The 24,219-nt window shown below is 40.0% G+C and overlaps 2 protein-coding genes across 9 annotated transcripts in view; both read right to left on the bottom strand.

The window, feature by feature from the left end:
• LOC131666604 (tropomodulin) overlaps positions 1-15,907 on the bottom strand; it is a 37,221-nt gene extending 21,314 nt beyond the window's left edge. For 4 of the 5 annotated variants that reach the window (XM_058939427.1, XM_058939422.1, XM_058939420.1 and 1 more), the window contains exon 1: positions 15,613-15,907. In XM_058939427.1, the coding sequence (XP_058795410.1) occupies positions 15,613-15,810 (198 nt within the window). In that variant the 5' untranslated portion in view covers positions 15,811-15,907. The remainder of the gene's footprint in view (positions 1-15,612) is intronic. The other variant, XM_058939425.1, reaches the window with a different exon arrangement.
• On the bottom strand, positions 172-23,504 carry LOC131666607 (tabserin-like). Of its 4 annotated transcripts, none has more exons than XM_058939432.1 (5): positions 23,099-23,504; positions 20,351-22,152; positions 19,621-19,988; positions 19,250-19,537; positions 18,426-19,186 (listed from the first exon to the last, which is right to left on the bottom strand). In XM_058939432.1, the coding sequence occupies exons 2-5, from the start codon at positions 20,394-20,396 to the stop codon at positions 18,968-18,970; spliced, it is 921 nt and encodes a 306-aa protein (XP_058795415.1). In that variant the 5' UTR covers positions 20,397-22,152; positions 23,099-23,504; the 3' UTR covers positions 18,426-18,967. The 4 variants fall into 4 exon arrangements, with proteins under 4 accessions (XP_058795417.1, XP_058795415.1, XP_058795416.1 ...); XM_058939433.1 differs by having other exon boundaries at positions 23,168-23,189; XM_058939434.1 differs by lacking the exons at positions 18,426-19,186; positions 20,351-22,152; positions 23,099-23,504 and adding exons at positions 172-413; positions 17,906-18,001 and having other exon boundaries at positions 19,621-20,235.
• Positions 23,505-24,219: the final 715 nt, after the last annotated feature.

The raw sequence follows: 24,219 nt of genomic DNA on the forward strand, positions 1-24,219 counted from the left end.
TTTCGTCGCCTGCTAATTTTAGCAAATATAAAAAATCGAAAATTTAGATTTTCGATTTTTTAATTTTGCTTTCTGTGAAACGCTTTTTTTTCGCAAATATTTTTTTGAAATGTTATTCTTGCGTAAAACTAAGTCAAAGGAACGAATAGATGACGAAGAAACTGAAGTAGAAAAAATAAAACTTCATTTGAAAAAAAAAACAAAATCGTGGCACCGACACTAAAGATTATTTATTGAAGAACACTTTTATACCAATTCTAATTTTGAACACTAATTAATGGAAGTACACGCACGAAAAATAAATAGCAACAGTGAAATTATAAGATAATTATAACGCCTCACGCGTGAAGTCGATCAACATTGCCATTAAAATTTGTCGTCTCTGCCAAATGTTGTTTGTCGCAATGAATTACCTGAAACAGAAAATTGAAGAAAAAATCAGTCGAGCTTCGAAAGGTAACGAAGAATGAAGTTTCAAATGAATGAATTATCATCTCGACATGTCGAAGACTCGCTGGTCGCGCGGACGCTGTGCAGAGTTGAACTTCCCTGTACCCGTCACGAAGAAGTAAAGCGAAACCCGTATAATCGGGGGATTGCGTTGTCTCTTTTTTTTTCTTGCGCGCGCTGGCGCTCATCGCGGAAACACGGCGGGCGAATATTATTTCGGGATGGAGTTGTTGCGGATCTATTCTTGATGCGGCAGTGTAGCAGCTAGAGCGAGAGAGAGAGAGAGAGAGAGAGAGAGAGAGAGAGAGAGAGAGGAGAGCGCGCGGATTGAAGAGATTGCGGATTGAAAGCGAGAGAGCACGAGGAAGCGCTCAACTATGTACTCGCCGGCGTCGCTGCCCTCGCGCGGAAAGGTCGCGCGCTTGATAATAATCGACCTCCGATTGGCTCTTGCCGGATTGCCCGATCGGGAGAAAAATTATTATTTGCGCGATCGAGCGATTGATTTGTTCGCAAGTCTCTTGAGAGAAACATTGTCGTCGAGCATGTATTTGAATTATGCTAAAGAGCGCGCAATTATGTAATAATGACGTAACAGCTGTGTAAACTTCAAATTTTAATTGAAGTCAATGTGGTATGTAATCTGAAAGCGTTTATACTTGGAAGCCGTGCCAAGAATTTTGGAAAGGAACAGAAAACGTCGAGGCATAAATTATGAAGTGAAATTTGTCAAAGAGTGCACGTTATAATGCTTTCAGATTTGTATAAGACTCGTTTAGCGAATGGCAATCGTTAAGATTACGCGATTTGAATCTAATTTGACGTTGAAAGCGACAAATTGAAAGGCAACCCAAATGAAAAATCGCACCGGACGTCGAAGGGCTTGCAATCGATAAAGATACAACGGGCGGGATGCAGTTGTAAACATCATAGCGCGACGGGGAGCAAGGAGCGCGCCGCCTCTCGAGAAAAAGGCCGGTGAACGAACGTACGAAACACCGACAGACGAACACAAAGAGGTGTCTGTTAGGTAATTGGCGATTATAAATACGGCAGTCACGGTTCGTGGAGCCGCGAAGCTAATTGGCGTGACCATATACCAACCAACACCCCACGCCATCGTCCACACACAACCGCGTGAAATTGCTCTTTCTCGTTTATCGATGTTTCATTCGATCGCGAATGGAAAGCTAAAGCTAAGAGTGAACGCAAAACTTTTCCGCATTGTTTATAGTTTTAGCTTTGAACGCAGAAAGAGCAAGACCCGTCGGCTACATTTGTATTGCCGGAGCTGAAATAATATTTGGCACTCCGCAGTTTATGTAAGACGCGACGTCGCTCGCGACGATCTGATTGTAGTCCTTTCAAGTTATGGATTAAGTTTGTTTTACTTGTCGCGGGGTTCGCATCTCTCCGAGTGGCAAAGATTGGCCAACGCTCGTGGCGATTTTCAAGCGACCGTCTAGTGGGAACAATCGGAAATTCTCATCTCACGGCGGGGCTTTCAAGTGAGATAGGAAGAAAATGATCGCATTGACGTTCACCGAGTTAATTGTAGACTATACGCTCGCCGTTGAAAATCTAGGTAACGCCCGTGCTTTAAATATTCTAACGTGCACGCATCGAAAGTCAAACTCGATGCGAACGCGCGTGAGAATTAACGAAGACACCGTCGACAAATTCTTACGAAATACCAATTTTTTCTTTCCGCCAGAGAAATCCGCGCAAATTAGAGAGTAAGCGCGCGTATTTATTTTCAGGCAGACGATTCGTCGGGAATACGATTTTTGGCGTCGGATAATGTTTTGCATTCTCGCGCTTCGATGTATCATACGCGTGATGAAACTATATGGCGCAGCTATTCCTAATTTTCCGGAATTTCGACACACACCTATACACGTACACGCATGCAGGTATAGCAAACTGTTTTACCGTATTGAACCTGCATACAAATGTACCGTAAGATCTTGTTTCATAAGAAAAACTCGCGCTTCCTCGCTGGAAGCCAAGCGAGACGTTTTATAATTAAGCGATCCCTTTAAACGGTTATTCTAGTTGTAAACTAGGAATTAGCGGAGCTTTATCGATTCCGGTGGACGGTTGCTGTGGCTGATCAAGTGTTTTATTTTGTGTGTGTGCAAGAAAATTAAATTTCGAATATATCAGTCACATGAGCTAAAGTCAGAGCCGCACTTCCGCGTTCATTCAAATAACTATCCAACTTCCGAGTATTGATAGAATAAATACTCAATAATAAATACTTTCTGATTATTAGCAATAAATAATTATCGTTTCGATAGAATAGTTATCTGCAACTACGTTTACTTCATGTGCTTACTATTAGATCTATTATGATAAAAATGTTGGAACGTATACATAGATTGAAAAATTAATTTTTGCCAAAGGATTTTCTCTTCGCGGACAACTCTAAGAACAAAGCTATGATTCTTTGTACGAGAAAACAAAGGCATTCGCAATTCGATCAGAATGAACTGATGACTTTAGAAAAGATGCGTCAAGTGCAACTCGTGACTGACATTCGACAAATGAGCGTCTACTTCTGGCGTGAAGTATCAGTTGAAGAGAGCTAAAAGCGTGTTTTTTGGTTGTTGCTGTTGCACAGTCATACGGCGGAAAGAAAGTCCAACTGGCAAGCGACGAGACGTCTACAATTAATAACGTGACTTTCGAGCGCGCGCCGTTATGTCTTTAATGAAAATAGAGAATGTCACGAGAGTAGTTAAAGATCATTGGTAATTTATAGAGAAACGGAAAATTACTCGAGATGCCGTCGTCGGCATGAAAATAGAAACAATCGAGCATCTGGAATAGGCGGCTTCGGTATATTTGTATACACTGCTGACACAGATCGCGGTTAAAAAGTTGCTAATGTTCAAGTTGAATCGAAAGTATTTTGTAATACTTTCTACAACTGTAACAACAGTCTACGATGGTGTTTGTGCGTGTACATAGTAAAATACAGATCCTTAAATTTGCTGCATTCGTAACGTTTTTAAGCTTTCTTAACGATAATTGACTTTGTACACGAGAGATTATGTAACACATATACGAATTATTTTATGACGCGTTTTATTATAATTCAAGAATGTCAGTTGACATTTGTATGGCTACATGAATATAGAATAAAAAATGCTCTCAGGTGATATTATTGTGAATTTATCACTGCCTTCGTTACCAACTGAATCATCCGCTTGTCTTACCACACTTACCGGTCGATCGAGTCACGCAGGTGGCAGCACAAAGTAGCCGCGCCGTTGGCCCGAGCTTGCGACGATTGAAAATTCAAACCGGTAGGTGAATATCACGGTGTCGTCTCAATTGTGTCTTGTTCTTTTCATTATATCGATGCGATACTGATAATCCGAACCCAACAATGGGCCAACGCTTTTAACCTATCAAACATGCAACGTCGAACGAGAAAACAATATTTCGAAAATATTACTATTGCCAAAGCAACGCTGCAAGAAGAATAAAAAATATTAATAAATAAACGGCAGCATATACCGAATAGGACCGTAAATGGCCAGTTCGCTGTGTCTGTTTACATCTGCGGCCGCAAAAACTTTCCGAACGCCTCGCGCGTAACGGCCAAGAAGACGGATTTAGCGGGCGCCGCTCGCCGCGCGTCTTTCAAACCATTCAGCCGGCTTGCCGAGGACAGTGGGCGGTTGTGCTGCAGCTCGCTCGGCGCCATTCATGTGATCGCAGCGTCTGACGAGCCGACTCGCGGACCGCATCGTATAACGCCGTGCTTGCTGGCTTTTCTACTGGCGGTCGTCCGATTTTTCGAAGAGCCGACACTATCACCTTCGCCGCTTGCTTTCGGCTGTCGTCACGCTGAATTCCACTGTGCGGGCGCTTTTTCTTTTTTTTTTCGTAATAAATTGATCCAAAGGATCGAGCTCGCGATTCGCTTCTGTATTTACTTGGCCTACACGTAAAAAGCATGAAAATCGAAAATAACTCCTCTTTCGATATTGACTTGAGTGTGTCAAGTACGATTATTGAATGTAGTAAATTTGTACGTAAAAAGTTATGAAAATGAAAACACTTTCGATTACTTCAGTAAATATTATTACACCATCACGAATCTCAGCTCAATCGATGATATAAAAAACAGGCAATTGCCATTATTGCTCCCTGAAACGATGAGTCGATCGTTCATTTTTTGCATTTCGCAACTTAAGTGGTGCTTTTGCGGTCGTTAAACAGACGGAACTTTAATTATATGGCTGAAGATTTAAACACGAATTCTGCGTATAAGTATATATTGTTAGCAAAACGATTCACTGAGAGCTGAGAGGATGAATATTGCGTAATTTTTTTTTTATTTGACAAATAGCCTGACGAGGTTAGTATATCTACCAGAAAAACGACGAAAATATAAAAACTGGTACTTTTCTTATTGAAAATTTTTCACATCCCGCGGCAGATTCCTTTTCAATATATTGATATGAATGTTGGAGGATGTTTCCATTTTTAAAATCGTGTATAATTATCATGCGTACTCGAATATGGAAAGCACGGGTAAGCAAGATATAATGGTTAATTTTTTCTTCCGAAGTGGATTATTTTACGCTTCTCTAACATAGAGACCACACGCAAGGTAAATGTAGGGCCTCGTCGCAGTATTTTGCGCAAGCCTTAGTCTTATCGTCGTCGCAATGGGCCAATTCAAACAAATCAGCCGATGTGGTTTAGAGCGGATATCCGCCAGATGTATGTGAGCATATTCAATTCCCTCTCTTTCTCTCCCCCTCTTTCAGTATTCCGTGGTCATGATGCGGATGATCTACCCCGGGATCTGCGTCGCTTACGCAAACTGGTCTGATGTGCAACGGGTCTGGGAAGGAGAACGCACTGTGCGGCTACCTTCGTCCAAATTAATCAATTAAGATTGCCTCGATTTTTATCCGACTCCAACGTGATCCGACAAACTTTCTTCAAACACTTGGTAAAATTGAAAAAAAAAAACAACCACTTCTACTTTTTCTCTCTACCTAACTGGGTCAGCATAAGCTCACAGTTTCATTTTATTACCGCGCGGAACAATTTACAATTACTGCTTACCACTTCGTCGAAACGCTCTCAAGATCGAACATTGTTAAGCGACTAAACTGAACTTGAGTTCAATGAACTTGGGACGAAAAAGAAAGGAATCTACACTCTTTGCTTTCTTTGTTATTCATTCCGCGGGGAATTTATTTTTTTTTCTTTCACGCAAATATTGTTTTTAGCGCACAAGTAACGGACTCCCGCGAATTTGTAAAGCGACTTTCCGAGGTTCCACGATGAAAAAGGGAAACAAACAATAGGTTGTTTTACCCGCAGCAACCCGCGGAGCGCCAGCGGAATCTTTGAATAATTCATGCGGACACGTGCCTGAAATCGCGCGCGTGGGGCGAGTAAAACAAACTCAAAACGTAGCTCGAGACACGCAATCGCATGCGTTTGCGCGTATCGATCGAACCGAATGATTCGAATAGTTAAAAGTCTCGGCTACGAAAGGCTATTCACGCGGTCGCGTGGAAACAGTTGAAACGCAAACAGTTTTTGCGTGCGCATAGAGGGACGACGACGGAAAGTCCTACGGACGAAGAGATAATCGCACGTGGACTGCATTCAGCAGCATGTTTGAGCCAGTTCTCGTTTTCATTTTTCACGGCTTTGTTTGGGAAAACCCCGATGTACAAATAGCATTTCTAGCCGTTCCGCGCACGCAAACGTATCATTTCCACTTCCGTGTCTTTTTCGCTCTACCTAAATTCATATATCTGCCTTCACCTCGAAATTTCTACTTCTTCACCCTCGTGCATTTTGACCACACACATATTGATTGCCGAAAATGTTGTCAAGTTGTCAAAGGAAAATACGTAGCATTCGCGTTAAATCGATCCTTTCACGCGCGCAACTCGAAGTTACAACCATGGTAATCGCGAAAAAACGACAAAGAAAAATCTGCCGCAAAGAGCGTCAAACAGGCATGGGACTTGGCGTTCACAAAATAGAGCCAATTGAAGGCAAGAACGCGCTAGAAAGCATACCGGCCCGAATACACCAAAAACACACGGGTGCGAAGTCTTCATTTCGATTCGCATGCGGATGGAAATGTCGTCTAGTTCTTGTTTGAAGCGGCACAAGCGACTCGTTTTTCCGAAAATTGATGCGCGCCTCGTAAGCTTCTTTGCGTGGACTCGGTTGAACTTGATCTCGTGCGTTTCCAAGGCTGCGTCGCATATATTTGACCAAGTCGTTAAGGTGAATGTCCAGAAAAATGATAATTACGTCTCGTTTATTTTTATTGGCATTCTAGCCGTTTTTTCTTCGATACTTTTCTGTTCTACCAAAACTTCCAGTTAAGCAAGAAGAAGCCGAATAACGGGTAATCTCAGTTACCGTCGCCGTGCAGCGGTTTCAATCTTACGCGTGCATTCGTCACAAGTGACACGTCGAATGGTTATTTCGCTTTCTGGAAGCTTTGCGTTGTGAATTTTTCTTCTCTTCTATGTAACACGATATTGAATAGTCCGCGCGTTTTCAAAAATAAACTATCAATCCTCCGTCATCATCGACCCTTCCAGCGCCAAAGGAAAGCAAAGAAAATCATAAAAGTACACAAATAGACGTAACAGTTGCTATTCTTGCGAGTCGTTGAAGCACACACGCGCACACATCAGTTGCAGAAGGTGCCAAAGCTTGAAACATCGTAAAAAGGGGTGAACGACACATCGTCGTCGTCGTCGTCGTCGTCGTCGTCACGCGGTCGCACCTGCGACGGTGTAACGAGGGACGTAGATTAATATCCTAATTTCCACCATGCAACTGACTTACAAGTCCGATCGCGCAGCTGGCGCTCGTACATATTCTCGCCGTTGCGTATATATATACACACGCGGGCGCACACATGCCAAACATGCTTCTATGGGCTCTCTGCTCTGCTTTCTTCGAACAAATTTATTTTGTTTTAATCGCTACATTAATGATAATGTGGAGCGGAAGTATATAATAACGCTTATTTTTTAGATGATCCATTATGCGTGTTTATGAAACTGATTTTCTTTCGATCACGATATTGTTATAGTTTGGAGTTGATGGCATTCTCAGTACCGACTTAGTGAAAAAATAGTAGTCCGCGCAAATAGACTTGCTAAGCCCTTTGGAAAATTCATAAAGAGAAATAAAAATTTCTCGAGTGTAGATCATCTTTTTAATGAAAAATTCTTGATTCTCTATAATTTACGAAGTAAATGTTGAAAATCATTTATGGATACCTTTTGCCCTTTGAGTTTAGGTTGGCATTTTAATAAAAGTACTTTTAATATAAAACTAAAACTTTGTTTTCACTGTTATTAGGACGTTAATATTTACGTTTTTCGATACACTTTGAACAAGAATATTTGATCCCAATAACTTTGAAATCTTGGATTATCCTTGTATGATGAAAAATTTGGTCCATTGATTTTCTCACTTTGCGCCCATACAAACTGGTTTATTTTGAGATAGTGTAGGTAGTTATTCGATGCACAAAAACTACTTTGAATGGCCGCTATGAGAAAAAAACAGCACATAATAATGAATAGCTGAACGAATGAGCATGCAAACGGCATGAAATTTGGCACAGAACTTAATAAGACAAGTATAATCCAAGTATAAACGACAATGGGATTTGAACCATTTGAATAGAAAATCATTATTTATTAGGTAACGAGTCACCTTCCACGTTAGTTTGCCAAACTGCATAATTATTATTTAGCTACGATATGTAATAAAGAAGCAAATCCACGTGTAGACTGGCTCAACATAATAGCGGTGCTAAGTAGGTCTGAGACGTGTAATTCGCTGCTCAAAGGGCCGTAGTATTTCGATGCTACACAGCAGTCTCTCGCGGCAAAGGGTAAATCGTTCTTTGGCTTCTATTTCAGAGTCGCAAGGCGCGAATCGTTTGCCAAGCGTTCGCGGCGCTTACAAGAGTCTAATTGAGAGACGCCGCGGTCGTTACATGCATTAGCTGCGCTTCGCGCGATTACAACCATTTGCGCGCTATCGCGATAATTTTCGGTTGTCAAATGCGAGTCAACTTCATGTCTTACTTCTCGGTGATCCGATGCTTTCGCACTGTCTGCGAGTTCTTCAATTATTCTTGAGAATAATTGAATTTCCAGTGCCGACAACGACGAGTATTCGGAAGCGAAGCGGACTTGAGATCCGTCATCGGTACAAGCAACGAAGCGACGTCCCAGTGACGAGTCGGAATGACGGCGACGACGGGCGAACGAAAGAATCGACAAGCGACGCGCACTCCAACGGAGCGCGATCGGCCGGCGTAGGGGCCGCAGCGGCGCTAATTGCCAAGAGGAAACCGATCGCGTCGAGGCACGCCACGGCCCATTTGTCGCGGTTGCTTACCTGCGCGCGCTAAAACCGAGCGGCACGCGGGCAGCGCTCTCAACGAGGCCTATTATATACCTCTTCCGGGCGCAATAACCCAATTAATACGTTTTGCCCTCGTTCGGATTTAGATATCGCTTTCGACTCGGCGCTTTTTCCGCGCGCGCACCATCGCAGCGAACGATTCCGCGGTCCGTTATAGCTTGCCGCAGGTTTCAATCGCGCAGGCAGGGTCGGGGGAATAAATGGAGCGAACTTTATGGTAGTCGCGATGATTCAATTAGGCCCCGTCATCGTCGTAGCCCAGACGCGTGTTTCTGACGGTAAATTAAACGCGCAAAAGCGCACACACCACCGCCAGCACTTTCGCGCTCATTAGACTGGACAAATCCTAATCGGACCGCGAGAGCTTATTAATAATTTCAGCTCTATTTGCGCGTACGTGCGCATAAAACGTTGCCCAGTGTAAATATATGTGTATATATGTATACGCACGTTTCGCCCCTCGCGAAATGGAATTGCGATGGCGACAATCGAGACACGCTGCGTCCAACGTCGGCAAATGCTACTTTGATAATAGCGAATATTTTCAATTGCATGATTTCGGGTTTTTCACGTGACTTCAATGCCATTTCAGTTATTGTATTTAACACACAATAAGAGTAGAAATAGCATCGTATAACATGTTATGACAATAATAACAGTATACAATTGAATTTTTACTGCACTTATCCGATTATGCTGAAAACGATTTTTACGAAATATATCTTTTTGCTCGTATAATTTTACAGATATGTAGAGATTGTAACTATGATATTTAAAAAAATTTGGAACGATACTTTAGGGTTAATGAGCGTATGATACATTAATTCAGACTTTTAGTCGACTTATTTCGAAAAAAATTATATATTTTTCAATAGAAAACGACTCAAGTTCTCATGGAAGTGGATATTATAAGATAAATGACAAATTTTGTAATGATGGAAAGAAGGGAAATAGTGAAAGATGGAAATTCACTTAATTTTAATTATATTCAGCAACGTTTCGTCGGCACATTTGCTGACCTCTTCAGGCTGATTTTGAACGATGATACGAATAGCTCGTAACACAGTCAAGTTACAATACAATACTGTGCTACGAGCTATTCACTTTAGCCTATAATAATTTGGCTACGAGAGAAATCAGCCTAAAGATGTCAGCAAATGTGCTGACGAAACGTTGCTGAATATAATTAAAATTAAGTGAATTTCCATCTTTCACTATTTTCCTTCTTTCCATCATTACAAAATTTATCATTTAAAAAATTATAAGGGAATCAAGACAGCATGCTACGATTATAAGATGAAGTAGCAATAATATCATGAATATTGTAAAATTAACACCTATATGAAAGATTATTCTATAATTTGGCTAAAACATGCTGCTAATATCTTGATCAACAGTTTTCATACTTTGGTATTTTTATTGCTCAAGTTTATTTTCATTTTCCCTCGATATCTCCGCAATCATCGATCGTCCCGGACTATCCTCTTGCAGTTTCTTCCCTGGTGCACTCGAGAAGTGCAGTGTGTTGCTTTCTTGCTTTCGCGGGCTATTGTTCGAGGGATACGTTGCGCAGTGTCGGTAAAGCCAAGTGGTCGTCGTCCGGAATGACGAACGCACTAATTCGACGAGGCGAAGATTGTCCAAGGCCGCGAGACGGCGACTTTTCTACTCGGCCGGGGGAGAAACAAACACAAAGCGCCGCCGCCGTCGGAATTGGATGTCTGACGCGGGCGCGCGCTTTTAATGTCCTGCGAAATTGGATCGTTTGCCCTGGGCGGCTCCTTGGCCCCGAGGCACCGGAAGCAAAGCAGTGCTCTCTGACGCAACGCGGTCGACTCGCCGATTTTCGCGAGAAGTCTCTCCGCGCTCTGGCCGCCCGGTTCACTCTCGCCGGGCGCTTTTATATAACTTATAAGCGACCGTCGAACGAAGCTCGCGCGAGTCGTACAGTACCGTATTTTTGGATCTGCCCGACACGATTGGGAGTTGAACTGAGCTTAGCGTGTGGGATTCTCTCTCCTCCGCGAGATTCTGATCTCGATGGCGACTTTATGCTCGCGCACGCGATTATTTATTTTTTTGTTTTTTTTTTGCAGAACATATCGCGTCCGATTAATCAAGATGCTTTGTCGAAGGCAGCTAATTCAGTTGGAGACGGTCTTTACAGGGTGGAGTATCTCAAACATCCCAGTCTTGATGAGATTTGGTCAATGTTATCCGAGACAAAACCAGTCATTTTCACCGTGCAAGTTATCGAATAAAAGCTCTTCGTTTCTATTACATCAACGAGGCAGAATGCATTTCCGCCGGAATTTTTAAGAATTGCTGCAGGCTGACGTTGTTTTATGGTATCTCTCGGTGTACTGTCGTTAATTTAAAAAGAGCGAACTTTTTATGTCGTTTCTAAATATTTTCCTATGAAATGAAAAAAAAGAAAAAAGGAAATTCACTGGCACGCGCGATTTAATTTACATTGCAGCAGAACGACGCGCTCTTGCTCTTTCTGCCGCGGATGTGGGTTTTTCTCGTGTCTTTCGTCGCCTCACCGATGCGCCCAGACGTTTCCCACGCGACAACAGATTTACGCGAAGCATCCTCGTCCATTTTCCGGCGAAAATAAAAAAGAGAACAAAAAACAGAAGAAAAAAAAAAGAAAAAAAAAAAAAAAACACGAGCACACAGCGTACAAGAAGTACGGCGCACGCGCGCCCGAGTAAATACCAAAGCGTAAAATCGAATCGCGAAGGTGCGCCAGTGTATTTCTGGCTTACGCATTACAAGGCGTCGGGCATGGACGACAGCCCCAACATCTCGTCCGACTTTCGACAAAGAGAAAATAAATAGATACGCGCGGCCGGTTGACGTGTAGCTGACGCGATCGTCAGTTTCGCTTCTTTATTACATCGCTTATATATTTCCGTCGCGCCCGTGCCATTTTGCGAATCTAAGTGAACTTTATAAATAAACAATTCTCGGCGTTGTGCGCGCGAGCGCATGAGCTCGCGTTGGTCGATTGCGCGAGAAACGTTTCCGCGGGAGACGGCGAGATCGTCGTCGAGTACAACGAAGAGGCGGGCAACTTCAGCGACTTGACGAATTGGATTTGCGCGCGAAATAAACAGCCGCGGCAGTGTACCTTGACACTATCATGCCTCGATTCACTTTTGTTTACTGGCAGATGACCTCAAGATGATTTTGGTTTATTTTCTTATTCGTTTCTGGCGAATGAATTACGCGCTTTCCAAATTTGAGAGCGAACGGAAAAACAATTGGATAATCGAGCTTGCATCAGCTAACGATATTGCTTTCGCTCGTAAAAGCACTTCTGTTTCAAATGTGCGCGAGCCTCCGATGATTGAGACAGAGAATACAAGACAAACAAGGTTCGTTCGATGGAATGCCATCGCTGCAGTAAACCATTCTACAGGTAGAAAGTTGACGTTTGTTTGTATAAATCAATCCGAACGACGTGTATGTATTCGATACATATATAACCAATCTACTCTTCAATTTTCAGATTCATTTGCGTCAACGAGTTTTCCGCTCGTATAAATATAGCCCATTAATAAATTTCACTGCTGGCTCTGGCTTATCCTTGCCGATCTCTTTTCTAGCGTTTAGCGTAAATTGAACGATCGCGCGCATTGTGGTCCGGTAAATTACAAATACCAAAGCGCGTTTGCCAAATATTTTCCACGGTTTGAATATACGAACAACGACGAGATCGGCTTTGGCAGGGACGCTTGATTCGCGAGGTGACAGGCGAGGTTGAAGAAAGTTGGAACTCGATCGCGGGCGAATCGACGGTACCGCGCTCCACGCGACCACCCGCACCTCCTCCTCCGACTTATTTATTTATTTGTTTTTTCGCTTTATTTGGCTCCGATGCGCGCGAAGAACCACGTCGGGGGGGCGCGTTCGGCTCTGCGAAGCGTTCCTCGGAGAAGAGTTCGCGCGCGCGCGCGCTCTGACGAGCCAAAAGTTTCGCAAGTCAGAGCGACTTGACCCCTAAGACACCTACGAGCCCGCGACGCGCGACTATGCACACACGCGCGCGCGCGGCGACGACCTCTGGAGCTTTTTGAGGCCAATGCTAAAGGGGTATCTGCTTTTTGATTTATTTCACTCTTTCCTTGGTAGAGCGTCTCATTGCCGCTTCGGCGCGTTTTCACATTGTTCGCCGCGCTTGAGTACTCGAAGCATCGAGTTTGCGCACCTGTGTACTCGTGTGACGACGTGACGAATGTCGACGTCACTTTCCTCGTTGATGCATTCGCACTTGGATATCGCGTGGGTATAATGCCGCGGCGGTCGTTTCTTTCGGTAGAATAAAGCACAAAATTATCACAGCAGCGCCTTGCCAAATATTTGCGCGCAGATTCTGCAATGCCAAAAAATTATTCATCGGAACTGATGAAATCTTGAACGTTGATCCGGAGTTTATTCAAAGACTTCAGCGAGATCAACGCGACGGATCATCATCTTCCGCAATCACAAAGGAAGCATCAAACTATAAAGTTAGGCATCAGCCGATTGGATAGGTAGAATTCAGCGAAGCGGAGCGCAGCCACGAGTCGTCTATTTCGAACAGATGTTCGGAAGCAACGAGAATCGGCCCGTCGAGAATTAATGTGGCAAGTGGCGAAGACGACGACGACGACGACGAGGACGCTTTCCTTATTTTAAACCCGCTGACTGTACCAACCTGCCGTCTCTCGCTATTATTTCAAATTAAACTTTTGTCGTCCGCGCGCGGGCGGCGAATTTTTCCGGGTAAGCTTATTTAGAAAAAGTTGCCTGCGGCACGGGCAGAGACAGAGATTCTTTCAGCGGGGCACTTGGCCTTTCTGCGGCTCGCATAACAGTACGCCGAACTGCTGTATCGCGAGTTTATTGCCGTTTGTCGAATCAGCTCGGCCCGAGGCAGGACCTTAAAATAAAACTCTTCCGAAAAGTTTCCAGCCGATTCGACCACGCGGCTCTCCTTTTTCTCCCCTACCGCTGTAGCAAAGTGTGGGCGAACCTAAAACTCGTTAGATCTCGAATAACCGAAAGTTCGGTGCAACGAAGGGAGCCGCAGACGTGCACGTGCGAGAGCGTTGTCTCCGCGCTGTTCCGCCGATTATTCGCCGGTCCAGCAAAACCACACGGCCGCAGCTTATACTCCGACCTCGATACTATTTTCAAAGCTGATGGTTTGATCGACATTGCGATTTTCTTCTGATCCCACTTGCGTAACGGGCCGATCGCTTATATTTATCAAGGGAATTTCAGTGGAAAAAGAAAAGGAAAAACGTCGACGACGCAGCCGCTATTGCCGTGATGTTCTTTTTCTCCCCCCGATTCGTATGAAAACAATGCGACCGAACGGGATTTCGCGCGACAAGTGTTGTAATCACGGGCAGGATAATTGGGAGGGGAAACCGAAGCTCGTTAATTACCATGCACTTATCACGGGGGCAGTCGGCTAATTAAAGTGCGGGCCTCGCGTGCAAAATTGCACGTGTCAAGAGCTCGTCGTCGTCGTCGTTGCGGCTCTCCAACGATCGCTAAAATTCTAAAATCGTCGGTGACAGTGACGTAAATTCGCGCCGCTGCCGCCGCCTCCGCGGCCACTGCGCGTCAAAGATAGAAAGAGACAGACTGACGTCTCTTATTTTCGCTTTGATTTATCGAAGGCACATGGAGAGAGAAAGAGAGAGAGAGAGCAGGCCCTTTCGAGTGATAAAATGGCAGCCGCGGATTTTCGGAGAACTCGATGTCCGGACTATATTCTGCAGATATGCTCTTTTGCTGTGTATTCGTTTGCGATTTTTTCATTTCTTTTTCAGGGATTTCGACCGAATATTTAACGATACATTAATTTGTCGATATTACGCTCGAAGAAAGAAAAACAACGATATGAGTTTTCAATAAGCCATTTGTCAATTTTGAATCATCGACAATTTTAACGCTCTCTTTATCTTAATTTTGTCTCACTCCTTTCTCTCTCTCTCTCTCGCTCTTTCAAAAAAGAAAAAGACGTCGGCAAAAATCTATTTCCGCGGCGACCGTTTGTTTATAGATTGGCAAACATTATACGAAAGAGCTTGAAAGCCGCTTTTTCATCCAACTAAAGAGAAGAAGATCGAAGCTGGAGCTGAATCTCAGATGGCCTGCATCGGATCGGCTTCAATCGCGTGTAAACTTGTGTGACGCGGCTCCGCGCGCAGGAGAAAGGACAACGTTTCTCCGATGGGATGAAAAGTGTATCGGTTTTATGGATCAGATCTGGCTGGGTATAAATAGAGCAACCAAAAAATGTTGAGGTGTGCGTGATGTCGAGCGTATCTCGAAAAAGAATCCATTTGGAAGCGCCGCCGAGTTTGGCTCGCGGGAGGGGAGAGCTTGTCTGCGTGTGCGTGGCCGAGTGTGCTGTGCGCACGTGTTTTTTTCCTCCGAGAGCTTTCCCGGAGCATCCGGTCGACAGCTGAAATCCGTTTCACACTCGGGGGCAAAGAGAGAAACAGCGTTCTTCGCCGAGACTCGCGTCGATAACAAAACTGAAAGATAATAGTCATTGTTCTCGTGCACGACGTCGCTTGCCAAGAGCAACAGCAGTCGCGAGACAATTCAAAATCATATGTAAGTCGTTCGCGCTGTATATGTGCGCGAGAGCGATAGACAGCACAATGGATCACGTCACAAAACTGAAACTGCACAAATCACCTCTTGGATCCGATACTTGGTCCTGGTGACTTTCCGCCTTGTGGTGGTCATGGTGATATCGTCATCGGTCTCGGTAAAGACAGGTTCATCGTAAGTGACCTCCACAGTTGGCTCGTCATAGATCAACTGCACGTCATTTCGCTCCTCGTCGTCAATGTCATTTTTCTGTGGCACCACCGCGTCGTCCGTCACATCCATCGCGAACGTGCAAGTCACGCTAGTGTCGATAAAAAATAAAAACTACGAACAATCACAAAGACCGAGGGAACGTGAAAGAGAGATCAGTTGCGCTCCGAACGCCGCGGCTGACTGAGGGAAAGCCCCGCCGGGCGCTTTTACAAAAATAGAAAATATGTCTGAGCAGAAAGAGAGAGAGAGAGAGAGAGAGAGAGAGAGAGAGAGAGAGAGAGAGAAAGAGAATCTACGCGAGCGCCTCAGAAAACGACGATTTCTACTTTGTCAGATAATAATGCACGTGCGGTAACATCGATCGTCTTGCGGATTATTTTGTGTTTTTATTTTAATTCGAACGATTGACTGATCTGTAGTGAATCATACCATGTGACATTAAACGCTTCTTTTCGTAAATATAATGATCCCACAGTTTACCTAATGTAGGTATTCGGTACTTAGGATAGCCTTTAAAAGGTGGATAATATGTTGACTTGTATTCATTCTCAAAAATGCTCACTATTTCATCAGTAAGATTATCAAATCTTTCATTTGAAATGCTGAAAAAATTAAGGAAAGATTAAATACTGTCAACTAGTTTTTACATAAACATATTGAAAAACTGACTGAAAAAAATAAAATGCTCATTGGGAGGAACATTTCTAAACTTCCACTCTTTTTCACGTTGAATAACTAGTATTACAAGCAGACTATGTGTATTTTTAGAAAGATAATTGCTGTTATTGTTACACCTTTTCAAAACTTCTTTATCTTTTGTGATTGATTGACTGTAAATAGTTTTCCAACCTCTAAAATGTAATTCAACTCACTTCTTCAGATACAGTTATATAAATAAAAATAAATAATATAATTTCAAATATATTATAAAATATTTACAGCATCAATCACAGGTTGATCTACCACCACATCTGCTTGCACAGCACTATCTTCATCATTAGTTGTACTTAAGATCGGTGAAATTAACAAACCATTAAAATACAATAGATTTTCTTTAACTTAGCATATATATTAATAAAAAAACATGAATACAATGTTTAACCTGTTGTGTTTCTAAGCGAAATTGATTTCTGCTAATGCTCCGTAAAAAATATATCAAATAAAAATGCACCTTACAAAGGAAATTCAAAATAAGCTTTTGCAGGTTATGTCACAGTAAGAAAAATAACGATTGCTTGATGGAATGAATGAAAAATTAAGAGGAAAAAGTGAAAATGTTATCTGAAGGTGGGAAAAAACAAAGGTTATAACGGTAGGAAACTTAGTTTATAACGGCAAGCTAATGTACTTTCATTTACGATGAAATGACGGTTATGATTTCATTTTAACTATGCCGGTAGGTCATCGCGCATGCTCGCGACATTACTACCAGAAGATGTTATTAAATTTTACTATATTGCCCGGTAAAACTAGACAAATACTATAGCAATTATGACAAAAAGTAAATTTTTACCACACTAAAAGTTAATTTTTACCATACAAAAAAAAATTGTTACTGTATTATAATTAATAAATTTCTTTTTACAATACTTTTTAGAGATATAAAGTATTTTTTTGAAACGTTGAGTAAAAATTATTTAAATGTTTGTATATTTTGATATGCTGTTAGTAAAAAGTCAAAACAAGTATAACCATCAATTAGATAGATGTCCCTAACCAAATTACTTTACTGTTTGATAAAAATTTATGAAATATTTGTAAAATTTCATAGACCATTTCTCTCAGTGTAGTAATCTCTTACCAATTTTTTAATTGAATAATTTTCTTTAACGAAACTTTTGTCTGCTTCAAGATCTTTATATGGACTATAATTTTACCTGCATGCTTAGAAATTTTTCCATATTTATTAGAACCTAAATAATAAGTATTCGCAAATTGTGTTTTGCATCAATTGTTCAATATACAATTTGTTTTTTAACCTTCGAAAAAATATAACTGTAACAAATTTACTGCATTGTTCACGGACACTTATTTGTTTATAACCTACATGTATTGTACTTTATACACCAGTTTGCTTCAGGCAGACCAATAACAAAAATGAACTTGATAAATATACTTTTTCTGAGTTAAAAATTTTAATTACAAAAAATGATGAAGAACATACCTTGAAGCTAACAGATTCCCTTCAAAAACTGGTAGAATGACTTTTTTTTTAATTAAAGTCCTTGCAATTCTGACTTTTGCACCTTACTATTGATATCTAGAAAAATATTTAGTGTCTCTTCATAAAGAACATTTTAGTACATTTATACATAAAAAACCCGCTTAATATCAATAACATTAGGAGTATTAAATTCAATTATCCATACATCCATAGCAATAAGTACATGTGTAGCCATACTAGTGACGTCAGATACGCTTATCACATTGATTAACATATTTAACATAAATTACTTTTTTCAAAGGTGGATTTTTAAATTTTTTTACAAAACATTTATCAGAAAGGAAAAATGTGCATTAATATGATACAGTTCCGCGTATTCCAAAATAATCTAAATCTTGGTTTCCCAAATTTATAATTCATAACGAAAACAGCTATAAATAACCTTTTATAGTTCTTTTCAACTATATGGGTCAAATTACCATTAAACGTTTATCTTACTCTTTGACTAAATATTGCAATATCACAATTTTTATTTCAATTGTACACATTTAACTATCAGATTATTGATTAGTAATCTAAAATAATCACAATAACTTCAAATCACAATCCCTTGTTTTTACGAAACGATTTACTCGCTGTTGTAGTTTCTTAAAATGAGCGTTAAAACAATAACACTTATCGTATTTTTTTACTTTCATATCTCTAGGATGATCTATAACAATTACGATAAATTGAATGTTTACTAATAATAAAATCTATAAATTTGAAACCATAAATATATGCTTATTTACTGTTACATAACAGTATACTACGAGAACGTATCTCAGCCAAACAGATCATTAATAAAATGCATCCATTAGTTTTTTACAAGGGGACATATATAACGTATGTCATTAAGCAAATACACATATCATTTCTTCGTTAACACAGATTATTATAGAGACGGCTTATATCATTTGAGTTATTTTTATTATTTCCATTGACACGTGAAATATTTATCCGACACTAACGTGATGCATATATATAAACATTATGCGATTGTTCAAAAAGGAAGGCAAGGTTTTATACTGGAACATTGGGTTTGCTCAAACATCCCGATACACCCAACATCATAATCTCTTTGATGAAATTTTTATACGAGGATAAGTTCATATGCACGTTCGACTTGTACGTACGTACAACTTCCTTGCAAAGCTTTCTATCGTATTGATTTGGTATCACACCTTTATTAATGCCTATAATAGCATAATTACGGTTTAATAGAGGACCACCGCTGTCACCCTGAAATCATTTTCTATCACGAGATCCATCCAAAAAAATTGCATCAATAAAATCTATCCTTACGTCGGTGAGGAGGATCCAAGAAGGCTCTCCCATACTGCAAATGAATTGCCGGGTGACAACAGCCGAAGCACCTATTTTTTTCAATCTTTCCTCACATTCGGTATCTGATATCAGTTTTAAAGCAGTTATTTTCAGTAAGACAGTTGGATAAACTGATTGAGTACTGCCCCAGCCAACGGTAAAAACAAACGAATCGTTTGCCATAAGCAGTTGGTCTTTTTCTTTGAATGACAAAATTGCTGGCTTAAAATGCAGGTTATTTGGTAAATTTTCCACGGCTTTAATTAGCTTAAAAGATAAATAATAAATTCAAGTTAATCTTGAGAAAAATAATAAAAAAGCTTTTAACATCCGAAATAATAAAAAAGTACCTGTATAATTGCTATATCATTTGCTTTACTATCGCAATCTTGATAATTTTTCAGAATGTACCACTCGCAGTAAATGATCCATGACTCAATCTCATATGCTCGGGTGTTTCTCAAATTGTTAGATCCGACAAAAACTTGTAAATCGGTTAGTTCTTTATTATCCAAGCAGTGTGCAACGGTGAGAACAAGCTTGTCAGATATCAGCGAACCACTACATTCGTGCAAATACTCCTCATCGAAATCTTTGGCCGTGTTCGCGATGGAAACGACAAAAGGAATCTGAATTTTGAATAGAGCAAATGTTACGTTGGAGATTGCTCTATTCTCTTTATCAATCAGTGCCTTGACATATGACGGCTTTCCTATACCTAAGAGTTCAACAAAATTGCTAATCAAATGGAATTGAAAAATCTGTTGCATTCATTGGTGTTTCATTTCACAGTAAAAAGAATGTTATTATCCATTATATAATCTGCTCTTTTCTTCATGATATACATTGAAATCGAAAATATGTAGTAAATAGAACTCACAAAACTTGGGAAGCTCATCTAAGCGGTGCAGATCGATCAATCGCTAATAAAGAAGTTATAAAACACAACTATGATTCTATATTTTTCAAAATCAATTTCGTAAAGGCAAAGTCCAATATAAGGAAAGACATGTCATATACAGTGTGAAAACACCTGAACGAGTTAAGTATACGATGATTATAATATCTCTGCCAACTTACCGAGCAATATGAGCCAAGTAAAATGTTTAAGCATCGTAGACTGCATTACATAGCAACAAATTTGTTTAAAATTATTTGAAATAAATTTTTTTTTTCTTTATATCTTCCTGGAAAATGAAACCTAATATACGATGCATTATCGAAAGTATGGTAAAATTTTTTTTGAATAGTCAATTTTAATGTCACATTTAAATATACAATCACGAACTTTATTCTAACTATCTTTACTATAAAATTTTACGTTGCTCGTAGCTCGCATCAAATGAAAGTCACGCTCGCGCTCACTTTTTCGAGAATACGAAATATGTGCGATTTAGAAAAATATATGTTATACGTACGGATCATACGGACAGTACTATAAATAACGAGTATTTTCGATATAATTTAGTATTATCAAGCAAAACAGGTGCATCTATCTCGAGTACGGAGCACATTTTTACATGTGAATTTAGCGGCGTCGAATTAAAGTGAATTTATATACTCTAGTTCAATAATTGTACCAATTTCAATTGAACGTCCAAATAAGTAGTTAATTGAGTTAGCACATGGTGTTAAACTATAGTTGTAATTATGTATGGATATCAAAAGCAAAGTGATGTATTCTAAAAATAAAAAGTCTGTCCGCGACGTCCATTCGTATACTTCTACGTATAAGCAGCCTTGTGCAGTTTCATTGGGCTGCTCCGCCCCAACGGGACTCCCAATAGGCCTTTCTCCTCTTGGGTTGGATTGCTGACTGCGTAGTGGTCGCGCCAATGCAGTTTGCGCTGTGACCGTCGTACCGCCCAGCGCGCACAGTTGCGTTTACTCCGTACGCATATAGATACGACGCAATTATGTTCGATGCACGTAATTCCGATGATACTACGATATTGACCAATTGGATAATGAACTTTTATTATATTGAATCAACTCGTGAAATTCAGTTGATTCTTTGTCGACGAGCTTCACTGCTAGAGTGTACGGAAATCATTTTGAGAGGATCGTTGTCTTTGTAAGGACCAGTTTAGCCGATATTCAAAGTAGATTATTTTTTCATGTTTTTTTATCGGTTTTTTCGAATTTCACGAAGAAAAAACAATTCATAATTTTGGAAAAACTGATATGACTAAATCTGTGAGTGATCGTAAGGAGAGAAGAAACACCGCTGAGTATGCGTCGCAAGAAAGGTCGCACAGCCGACGGCACATGTCATGCAAATATGATAACGACGAGCTGGGTCGCTCCTAGTATTGTACTCTCCTTCGTTATATACATGTTCTATTGTTAGTATTGCTAATTTGTTAATATTCGTAGAATAACTGACTGATCAGCATTTGTGAACATTTATATGATTGTCCTTATGCAATGGTATTATACACACACGCACGTAGCACGTATGTACGCACACACTAGAGGAGCTTCACTCCTTGTGCCCTTTGCACCTCGACTACTCTCACATTTATCAATAATAACATATTGTGTAAGAATAATATTTTCAATTTATTTTTAACAAAGCACAATTGTGTATACTTTTATTTAAAATTGCAATTATTATAACGAGTACCACTCGGAATGTTTTCAACGATATCAGGAAAGATAGACCACACTTAAAACTTCCCTATAAACATATAACGACCGTATGAATGGGAAAATTTTTGTCGTGAATTTCCTCCAATATCATCGGCTGCTTAAATTTAATTTGGTGCATGCTTGAAACCGTAAATATAAACATAAATGACAGCTGGAAATCAGCGTTGGTCTTCGAATATTTTTGTAGTAAACATACTGCACAGAACGCTCCGAAAGTGATAAATCGTTATCTATGGATATAAAAATATTCAATGTTAGTAAATTTTCTCAGGTCCCGCTATCTACAATCTATTTATAAATCGAGACGCTGATATCGAAAATAAAGACTCAGGCGAGAATCAAAACCAAAATTTATAAGAACGCACGTGTTTATTTATCTTTAACGATCGAGGTTATTTTATGTATCACCGTCTTTAGACGTAAATTAAATTCACTACATTTTTATAAATGCACAATAAAAAACACTGCCAACTCATTTGTAGTTAGCTTCCACGTCAACAAATTCAATTTCTAATATTTTTCCATAAATATTTGTTTTCCCCTACATTGACCCAAAGGACCTGTACAAATAACTCGGTTCATTATTTAATATAATCAATATTTGTGCCAAATTTCAAATCGATTCGAATCAATTTACTCCTGTTATCGTAAGAACAACAAAGGTCTATTTTTAGACACGAACATCTTTTTGCGGAAACTAATTCATACAAAGACTTGAGACTTGTAAGATATTTCACTAATGATGTGAGAGATCTTCGGTAAAATTTTTAAAAAGTTTCATACACTTTTTGTCAACATAAGATTTTTTAAACGTTTTGCAATGTAACTTTGAAACGGGAATAGCTAGAGAAACGTTTTTTTTTCAAAAAGAATTAAAATTACGACAATACTCTAAAATAAAATTTAATGAATCTCCTCTACGAGAAAGCAATATCCATACGTAGTTAACAAATTTTAGAAAAATGATGTATTAATTTCAGTCTCGGGTGTCGCACCCGTGACAATTCTTTCAAATAAAAAAAGTCATCGTGATCGCGTTTGTTTCCCAACCTATCTCCAAAGGTTGTGCAAGTCACCGGACACCTTCGAATCATATTTGCTCATATCGAGAATGAGTTTCCGTCGCAAATAAACGCTGATACTTTAAGCCAAATTTAAAATCAGTGATCAACTTACTGAACCCATCGGTCTATTAGTCATTTTTGAGATCTATAAGATTATTTATGATGTCGCCCCGTCTCGTACCTGACTTTTCTGGCGCGCTCATTGACTCCAGAAAGTAGAAAAGAACTTTAAAAGACGTAAAATCCGACCATAGGTTCGTCACTGTACTCGTGACGAAATTTGGCCTATGGTTCTTAGTACATCACGAAAACTGTCGAAAAACCGACGTGACCAATAGATTTGCTTGCACTTTTCTTGGATGTAAAACACGATAGCGAACGGCAGTGTACTGTCACTAAATTCGGCAGCAATGATACTAGCAATGATATTCCCACGACGTTTCGTAAAATTCGACGTACAACTATATGTAACGAAATATAAACATATAATTAGATGCTAAGAATATTTGATTCTTCTACAGAAAATCACGCAGCTTTATCTTGAGCTCGTGTCATTAAAGACTGAGCATAATCCTGTATTTAATCGTGAAGTGTTGGCTTTGAAAAACGAAAGATCATCCGCGCACTCAGCGTGATTTTGCAAATTAGTCTCACTTATTTACTAACGTCTATTGCACATTCGACCGTAACAATCTAAATCAGCTGTCTGAAAGTATAAAGAACTCAGCGCATGCGTGACTAATCAAAATTCTGTGTCGACAATTCAATCAGTTTACTAAGAAGATCTTCGTAATTATTATTCAGTTAACTTATGATCATATTAAAAAAAAATTACGTGTCATAGTGTGTTGAACATTATTATTATTGAAATTTTAAATTGCTTTGACACTCCCACGTCTCAATTCGTATCTCACATCTATAAACATCGAAAATAAATATTCCTTTTCCTAAATTGCATCAATAAAAACTGAAACGTTGAAAAATCCGAAAACGTAAATTTGATTTACATAGGAACACACGAGTCTCGCGTTTATGGATCAAAGACTTTTATTTTTTTTTCTTGTGTGCTGTTTTTTATGCACAACAATGTTTTTAAAATAAAGTTAAATTATTTATGTATTCGTTTACAAAAACTATCATTGTACATAAGCCGATGATGGGATCTTTAATCTTGCGGTGATAAAAAAATACATGGGCATGTAGCCTTGAAAATAATTATATTCATTCGTTGAA

This window comes from Phymastichus coffea, unplaced genomic scaffold, assembly GCF_024137745.1.
Source record: "Phymastichus coffea isolate CEN01 unplaced genomic scaffold, Cenicafe_Pcof_1.1 PCOF00059, whole genome shotgun sequence".
Taxonomy (NCBI): domain Eukaryota; kingdom Metazoa; phylum Arthropoda; class Insecta; order Hymenoptera; family Eulophidae; genus Phymastichus; species Phymastichus coffea.